This window comes from Lolium rigidum, chromosome 6, assembly GCF_022539505.1.
Source record: "Lolium rigidum isolate FL_2022 chromosome 6, APGP_CSIRO_Lrig_0.1, whole genome shotgun sequence".
NCBI classification, from domain to species: domain Eukaryota; kingdom Viridiplantae; phylum Streptophyta; class Magnoliopsida; order Poales; family Poaceae; genus Lolium; species Lolium rigidum.
In genome coordinates this window covers 72387952-72396977 of record NC_061513.1, presented here as the reverse complement: position 1 = coordinate 72396977, position 9026 = coordinate 72387952, and the positions used below count along the sequence as shown (strand labels likewise).

The window sequence follows — 9026 nt, the reverse complement described above, 5'->3', positions numbered from 1 at the left end:
AAGAAGACCTTGCTTGGAAGCAAGGTGCCATGGAGGCGACGGTGATTGATCTCGATGGTGCCCAACCATGCTCAAGCACGAGCATCCGTGCAGGGCGACCAAGAGGGCACAAGGCAACCAAGACCGACATGAAGTGTCATTCTTTGGCACTCCATTATGTTGGCACATTGAAGGACTTGTATGTCGAAAAGGAGGTGTCAAACGAGAAGAGGGGTGCGAGAAAGCGTTGGGCAAGGAAGAAGCCATGAAGAAGGACTAAGATGTACAAAACAGAAAACTTGAGATTGATGAGGTCAATGCTCCATCAAGAGATAAGGAGGTGGGGCTAAAAAAAAAGTGGAGCTCGATGCATTGGCAAGGGCGAAGGAGGTTTAGCTCTAGAAACGTGAAGTTAGCCTCAAGATACTCTAGGTGGGAAACTTGATCACATCGATCGGCTTGACCATGACGATTTGACCACCATGGCCCCTGAGAGGAGTGATTGGTTCAAGAAGAACCAAAAGATGATCCAAGATTGATCATGAGTGAGTAGATCTCATTATATATCTTGTTGTGTTATGTGATTATGAACTAATGTCCTTTTAGCAACATGAATTTATTTAAATTTACTTATTATTTTCCTATATATACTTGACTCTATGTCCCATTTGTAATGAATTGAAATATTATGTTAAACAAAAGAAAACATGCTCGTGCCGATCAAATGGGTGGCCGCTTTGGGGACACCTATGAGCCGAGGACACACATGGATGAAATAGTTGTTTGCGCGACCACCTAAACGGACCAAATCAAACGTTGAAAGGTGTCTAGAAATCAAACGTAGAAAGGTGTCTGGTGGTTTGTGTGCAAGTAAAAAATCTATTAATAATATATTGAGGGAACAAGTAATTTTGGATCATTAAGCCACGGCCACTCACGTACTGTATCTTTCCCATATCAAACAATTAGTTGATCTGATTCGAATAATCTTCTCATTTACTTTCTCTTCAAAAAACAATCTTCTCATTTACCGTCACGGGATTGCACGCCTCGTTGTTCGAAACTTACAAATTACTGCTCGCATTTTGATATGGTAACACGCTATACCTTACCCCCGTAGCACGATGTTCTGATTTCTGAACTTAAACTTGACTACTCAGTGTACTTTCCCCCTTGTCTAGTGCGACACAAAGCGTTCAGTTTTGTGACGCTCGATGCAACTTTGCAACGTTTTGTCAATTCAAACAAGACAGAAAGAAAAAGACTCTAGCCTAAACCTAATACGTGTAGAACCTTCTTGTGTTGGGTGTATTCTTATCATAAACAATCGTGGCGACAAACTCGTGTCGGTCCACTTGTTTATCGGCGGTGTCGGCACCCCACCCTAGCTCCTCCTGAAATCAACATTCTGCTTCTGTTCTGCCACCGTGACCGGGAGTAGTTCAGTGTTCCGGGGCCGAAAGCGTCTAGAGCGGAGGGGACGTGGCACCATCGTCATGTGCCTTTCCGAGGGGACGACTGGGCAGAACGTATTGTTGTCATCTGTGCTTGATGCTTCGTGTCTCCAGCGTACCGCGTTCGTGCACGGTGCACAGGCTGATGCTGTCTGAATCTAAGGTTGCAGAGGCCGGAGGATACGTGCACATTCCATTCCATACATGCCATGTCAGTATTTAGCAGATGGAAACTCGTTGGATTGGATTAGATTACGGTTAACGACTTAACGCCATTCGATGTTGATGCTGCACCGACAAAGATGCCAAGAGCGTCAACGAAGAAGACGGATAATCTACATTGCCATATTTACATCTGATGAATCATGCTAGCCCCATCAGTCTAAGCAAACGAAAACACCGAGCTAATTTACACCGGATGACTGGTTAAGCCGGATCTCGCGGCTGCGACACTCGCCGGCGGCGCGTCAGAGCATGAGGCCGAGGCGCTCGCTGGCCACGTCGCAGCGGACGGGGGCGAGGCCGACGCGGCCGCGCTCCAGGTCGTACTCCACCCACAGGTTCATCTGGTGGTGGTGGCCGATCACGTACGCCATGATGGGCACCAAGTCCGCGTTGCCGAACGTGAGGCACCACACGGCGTCGCCGCCCCCGCGCCGCTCCCCGGGGACCTTGTACAGCAGCCGGTCCCCGCCGACCGCCATCTCCGCGCCGTTGAACAGCAGCGTCACGCGCGGGAGCCGGGCCGCCGGCGGCGCCCGCCCGCGGGGCACGCGGAAGCAGGTGTCGAACGCCTCCTGGAACGCGAAGCCCGGGCCCTCGTCGTCGTCCAGCGCCCGGAGGAGCGGGAGCGGCCTGGTCTGCCGCAAGAACTCGGCTTTCACCGCCGCGTAGGCGTCGCCGAGGAGGAAGGTGAACTGCGTGCCCGAGTCCACCATGGTCTGCCCGGCGCCCGTGTGGTCCGGCGCGAGGACGGACGCCGGGATGGGCAGGTGTTTGGAGCCCACGCGGATGCCCAGGAGCTGCACGGAGTAGGCGACGCGGTCGAAGTAGGGCAGCGGGCGCGCCGGCTGGTACAGGGGCGTGTAGTTGAGCGGCAGGAAGGTGGGGAGGTCGCTGTGGCCCAGCAGCAGCACCCCCGCGTCGTCGCGGTCGGAGATGCAGTAGGAGAAGCGCCGGGTGCTGGCCTGCGACACGAAGGAGAGCGCGCCGCGGTTCATGCCCAGCAGCCCCGCGCTGGCCACGCCGTCCGGGGAGGAGTCGAACGCGGAGGACATGCAGCCGAACGCCGCGCGGAGGGGCGGCGCCCCCGCCGCCGCGCTGCTGCCGACGGCGAAGACGTCCGTCGCCAGCGCGCCGTCCGAGGAGGACCCGTCCGCGTAGGAGAGGGACACCTGGCACCGCCGCGAGGCCCCGTCGCAGGCCGGTGGGGACGGCAGGTCGCGGGAGCGGCACTGCGGGGAGGCGCAGGGCACCGCGGCGAAGCTGGCCGAGGCTCTCGGGCGGAAGGTCGTCGTCGTGGCGTTGCGGCTGGACGGCGCGCAGAGCAGCCAGGACAGCTCGCTGCCGGTGTCGAGCACCATGGTAACGTTCTGCGGCGGCGTGCCGACGGCGAGCGAGACGGTGAGGCTGACGTTGTGGTGGAACCGCAGCTTGCTCGGCTGCCGCGGCAGCGCCCTGGCCGGCATCTGCCGCGCCCGCAGCGACAGCAGCAGCGGCTTCGTCCCCGCCGTCGCCGCCTCGCAGGAAGACCATGGCACGGCGAGCAGGACGAGGAGCAGGCAAAGGACAATCGGGGGAGGCATGGCGGTGGTTGGGAGCAGGAAAGAACCGGGACCTACTCTACGCGCGCGCGTGAATGGGGCTGGCGTTGGATTTCGGCATGGGGTTTGGGAAGGATTTTATGGGGTGGCGACTCGAGCTCGCAGTGACGAGTGCGGAGTGGTGCTGACGACTGAGGATGGCGAGCCGCGAGACGGGTCACTCTCGCTGGGAAGCAGCAGCCGGCTTCTTTGCATCTGTCGTCTTCCATCTTTCGAACCACGGAACGCCAGCTGGCTTGTCAGAGATATTTTTAGTACCAGTACGCGCACTGCATGCACCACTGTGCTTTTACTTGCCTGAGTAATGCTGGCAGAACTATTTTGCCTACTACCACAGTAGTAAAACAAGTTTCTGCTGGCGCTAAAAATCCAGTTGTGTCTTGTGCTCCATGCACTGCAGATGCAAAGGACCAGCTAAAAAAATGTCAAAGAAATTTGGAAAAACTTCTTTTCTTACTAGGAGTAACAAATTTTCTTGTGCAATGTGATTTTTACAGTACAAGTTTCATTGCACGAAGGCTTTAGTTTGTAGTTGTTCAATTACCCACACAAATAGGCAAACCAAACTAGGGTTAAATAAGCAAAAATATTGATGGATACACGAGATTATCATGATCAATCACAGTACTAGAATAAATTAATAAATAAATTCACATTAACAATTTTATAGTGACACCGACTATTACAAACAAAAAGCTAGTTATCTAATGACATGATTGAGTAGATTCACGCAATTGGACAACTTATGTCCGAAATTCACACACTATGTTCTTTTGTCTATTATCATGTTTCCGAAATCATTTAGATCAATGAGGCCATGAAGACATGCTTTGCCTATTAATGGAACTGATTTTGTATTTATGCAACGATAATCTAATATAGTGTTGATAACATTCTCTGCCAAGAGAGTGGATTTGGTGATCAGATGGGTACGTGCGCACGTGTTCAACACCATTGGATTATCTTGAGCACCGTTGGATGTTGCCCACCCAATGTTTCCACTAACGGAGATTACACGGTTTCGTTGGACTTTTCATCCTGCTACAAGCTGCATGCACATAGGACCCACTCAGTTGAGAGAATAAAAAGAGGCAGATGCTTTTGTCGCTACATGTTTTGTCAGTAGAACTTTTGGCCATCGATTTCTCTCTCTTGAATTTCTATATTGCCTACGCAACCTAACAGTGAGTACTGATGTGCATGTAGTACTACTTCATCCCAGTTTCGCTAATGGAACTGGATTTGCCCCATGACGCCATGAGCATCTCGATGAATGTCGAGAGGGGCAGCGACCTGTTCTTGGCGTGACCATCTGTGACTGACGGTGGCCTCATTGACAAGACCAAGGAGCAGATCGGCAACAGCACCAAGCAGGGCGAGGTCCGACAGCGGCAGCGAGAGATGCGGCCACCTTCCTCCGGCGCCAACATGTGCACCTCGCACATTGGAGCCGTTCGTGGCGCGCTCGAGTACATAGGCATCCGCCTCCCTCGCCGCGGCCACCAGAAGCAGAGCGGAGACGAGGCGAAGGCGCAGGCCGCCACCGTCGCGAGCCGGTCGCTGCCCCTGTCGACGTACATCCGGATGCTCAAGCAGCAGACGGGAAAGGAAGACTTCGGCCGAACACAGGCTCGCCACACGCGGCCCATTCCCGCTCGCAGAGCGCCGGAGCAAGCCCCACTTTATCCTATGACCGCCATGGGGAGCAGCGCGCGAGGCCGCCGCCGAGCACCACCGGGGATGGCCGCCGCGAACACCGATGCAGGGAGGCCGCCGTCGGGCACCTCCATGGGGAGGCCGCTGCGGGTGGCTGCCGCGAGCACCGCTGCAGGGAGGCCACCGTCGGGCACCTCCATGGGTAGGCCGCCGCGGGTGGCCGTCGCGAGCACCGCTGCAGGGAGGCCGCCGTCGGGCACCTTCATGGGGAGGCCGCCGCGAGCACCGCTGCAAGGAGGCCACCGTCGGGCACCTCCATGGGGAGGCCGCGCGAGTGGCCGCCGCGAGCACCGCTGCTGGGAGGCCTCCGTCGGGCACCTCCATGGGGAGGCCGCCGTGGGTCTCGCGCTGGTCTGCTGCGCGTCTGGTGGATGAGGAAAGGGGCTAAAAAGCAGACGTTTTATTTAGGACCACACGCTCTCGTTCTTGTTCACACCTTATCTCAGACTAACGGCAGAACACACGGCGTCATACACGTGTCAGATAGAAACCGCGTGCTCACGTACCCATGTGATCACCGGTGTTTATCCGTCTCTGCCAAACCACCTGATATCTTTGTTAATTAATAGTCAAATAAAATAATCCTTCAACTTGGTCATAATACATCAATTATATAATGTGTAGCAAGCTCTTGTTTGTAGCACAATGCTTCAAATCTAATTTTGATATGAAGCTAATTCAAATGTGCTTAGAATTTATCTTGTTACATTTATCACTGTAAAAGAGAAAGCCAATGGTAGACATAGGAACTCGAATATATAACTTTTGGGAGGAGGGATGATTCACATATAGGAGCAGACCAAGGCATCAAAAGTTTGGGGTGGGGGGATTTGTGAATTTTAATGGCATCCTAGGCCCCACTCAGCTCATTTTGGGCCTGCCCTGAATTCACAAGGTTCATTGTTTGCACAAAATCAGCATGAATAGTAGTGCCGAGTTTGTTTTTCTATGATCATTCTGTCTCGAATTGTAAAACGTTTTAGGCGTCTGAATCGTGCGTATCTACATGTGTTTTAGTGTGTTTGTTCACTCATTTCGGTATATATACAGCCCGCATAAAAATATCCGAAACGTCTTCCAATTTGGAACGGAGGGCAACACATAATTTCTTCTACTCACTCATTTAGTGTATAGATAGATCTTGATATTGTTTGTTTACATTGCTCACTACATACTCCATGTGGTGTGTATAGATACATTTAATTTAGAAAAATCTCCAACATTATGTTATAGACTGAGGGAGTAATAGTTACTCAGAGTTACAATCGCATCTACCTTCTGGATGAAACCAACAACTGGGTGAAGAGAGCGGATCTGAGCTGTACGTTGCCGTGTACGTTACACCGAAAGTTGCTGTGAATGGCTCCATGCATCAGGACGGAGGTGGCAATGCATTGAAGCTACGTAACTAAAGTTAGTAAGTACTGCAACACAAAGGCCCACTCATTCAAGCCCTCCGCGTTTAGGTTCAGATCATTCATGAGCAACACGTACGCGGAGGCGTCGCTCTATTCTAGCTCTTCTCGCCGGCCGAATTGCAGGCGCTGCACCTGCACGTATGGCCTGGTCGGTCCAGTGAACGGCAGAAAGGCCACGCGTTTGGTGACGCTCGCGTCGGGCGGCCGCCGTCCTAAGGGCATCTCCAGCGGGCCGACGTATTTCGGACGTCCGAAATGTCCGTTTACGTCGGCCCGCGGACGTGTTGTGACCCAAGGCGACCGTTTGCGTCGGGTAGCTCCAGCGGTGCGGACGCATATTTTATGCGGAGACAGCGTCAAGGTCGCTAATGGCGTTTTACGTCCCGTCGAGGACTGCCGCCGGCGATTAATTGTTCCCGCGCGACGACGATCGTTCCCGCGCGCGCCCAATACATTCGCAAGTTTCGCCGGCGTTTCGCGCGCGCGGGAAACGCCCGCGCGCCAACGCCGTTTCCCGCCCCGCCGTGGCTATATACGGTGGACACCGCCGGGTGCGACGGGCACACCTCACCCTACCATCCATCCATGGCGGACCACATGAGTTGGGAGCAAGTTGTTGACATTTGCCGCCAGCTCCACCCGGAGGAGGAGGAGGACGAGGTAGCTGCCGCCGGCGTTGAGGCCCAGCAGCTGGACCTGGAGGTCGCGGAGGCGGAGGCGGATGCGGAGGCGGCAGAGAGCGCGGAAGGGCGCCTCGCGGCGACCAGGGCGGAGATCGCCAACGCCATGGCCGAGCTCGCCGACGACAGGGCCGAGCTCGCGGAGGCGCGGGCGGCCCTCGCGGCTCCTCCGGCCGACGCCGTCATCCACGACATCGCGGACGACGACCCCCCCCCCCGTGCCCGGGGAGCTTCGAGTGCGCCGGTTGCCGGCCGGGTTCTCGCTCGCGTCCTTCGAGTCCCCGGCGGGGACGCCCGGCCGCCGCCGGGCTTTGGTGGCGGAGGAGGAAGCCGCCGGCTATGCGATGGCCATGGCTAGGGGGTTAATGTGCTCCGACCTGGACTCGCTCCGAGCGTAGGGGCCGTTCTCCCGCGCGGGTCGAGCAGGAGAACCGGGAGTTGGAGGTCGCCATCGCCGCCAGGGACGAAGCTGTGGCGGCGGCGGCTAGGGACAGGGCCCGCTTCGTCGCCGAGGTGGCGATGATCCAGGCGGCGGTCCAGGCCGAGGAGGACGCGGCGGCGGCGGCGGTCCAGGCGGCGGCGGAGGAGGAGGCCCGGGCGGCGGCGGTCCAGGCGGCGGCAGAGGAGGAGGAGGGCCGGGCGACGGCGGAGGCGGCGGCTACCAAGGTGGCCTTTGCGACGGTGACGGCCCTGTGGGACAGCTCCCTGGCCGAGGCCCTCGAACGCCGCAGGGCGGCAGGACGAGATGTCCGTTCGCCGGCGTGCGCAGCCGCGCGGAGTGCAACAAGCGCTCCCGCTTCGACGACGGCGCCGGCCCATCCGGCGGCCGCAGTAGGGCGCGCGACTCGCGAGTGCAACCGAGGCCGGTGTAGGCCGCGCGACGGCGAGTAGGTACGGCCGTTGTAGTTTTAGGTTAACTCGACTAACCATCTCTGTAAAGATGGTCCTTTTGGCCAATCAATAGTAATGAAAAAACTTTTGCTTAAATAGTCACTGCCGAGCGGGCCCGGATGCACCCAACGCGGACACTTTCCGCGACCGCGCAGCGTCCGCGGAGACGCAAACCTGCCGCATATTTGGGCCAGGTTTGCGTCTCCGCGGACGGGCCGGTCACTTTGCGTCGCCCCGCTGGAGCAGGGCCCAGACGCATTTCCGGTCACGGCGGACGAAAACGGTCGCTCAGCGACCATTTGCGTCGCGCCCGCTGGAGATGCCCTAACCGGGTAGGTCGTGTATGTTTAGAGCATCTCCAGCCGCGTCCCCCAAAGCGTCCCCCAAAGGGATTTGGGGCGCGCCGGACCAAAAAAGCGTTCCAGCCGCGTCCCCCAAAGCCCTTTTTTGTCCGGCGCGCCCCTATACGGTGTCCGGCGCCCCGAGCCCGTCCCCGTCCCACGTGGGACGCACCGGGGACGCCGGACACAACGAAAAGCGAGGCGGGAGTGGCGGGGCCGACCCGTCGGCGGCACAATTAATTTTAACCCAACCGTCGCCTACCTCGCGACGGAAGTTGATTGGCGCGCAGCCGACGGTGCAGCTTCCCGCAGCGACGGTGCAGTTCCCGCAGAGGGCGCAGCGACGCGTCCCGTCGCGCCTAGCTCTGCGTGCCGGCGTTAATGAGCGCCACCGCTCATCCGCCCCTCTCCGGCCTATAAAAAGGGGCGCCTCTCGTCGTCCCTCTCACACACAAACCCTAGCGCCTCTCTCCCAAACCCTAGCCGCCACCATCTCTCAACAAGACTCGTCGCCATGTCTGGTAGAGGCGGAGGCCGACCTCGCGGCCGCGGCCGTGGTCGTGGTCGTGGTCGTGGCCGCGGCATAGCTGAACGATCGCCGCCGCCTCCCGCGCCGTCGTCATCGTCGGAGCCGGACGTGGAGCCGGACGTCCCGTTCGAGTTCGTCCACGTCCTCAAGGGCGATCCGCGCGGCATCCGCAGGCTGCCGGACTCCTTCGCCGAG

At 57.3% G+C, this 9026-nt stretch overlaps 1 protein-coding gene across 1 annotated transcript; it reads right to left on the bottom strand.

Annotated features, from left to right (window-relative positions):
* Positions 1 to 1900: 1900 nt before the first annotated feature.
* On the bottom strand, positions 1901 to 4590 carry LOC124662797 (aspartic proteinase PCS1-like). Its single transcript, XM_047200590.1, has 2 exons — positions 4503 to 4590; positions 1901 to 3297 (listed from the first exon to the last, which is right to left on the bottom strand). Exons 1-2 carry the CDS (start codon positions 4588 to 4590, stop codon positions 1901 to 1903), a joined length of 1485 nt encoding a protein of 494 aa, XP_047056546.1.
* Between the last annotated feature and the right edge of the window lie 4436 nt (positions 4591 to 9026).

Coding starts and splice junctions, on each gene's coding strand:
- LOC124662797 (XM_047200590.1), bottom strand. CDS start 4,590: ATGAGGCCACCGTCAGTCACAGATGGTCACGCCAAGAACAGGTCGCTG. Junction 3,298..4,502: donor GATGCTCATGGCGTCATGGG/GCAAATCCAGTT, acceptor ATCCAACGCCAG/CCCCATTCACGCGCGCGCGT.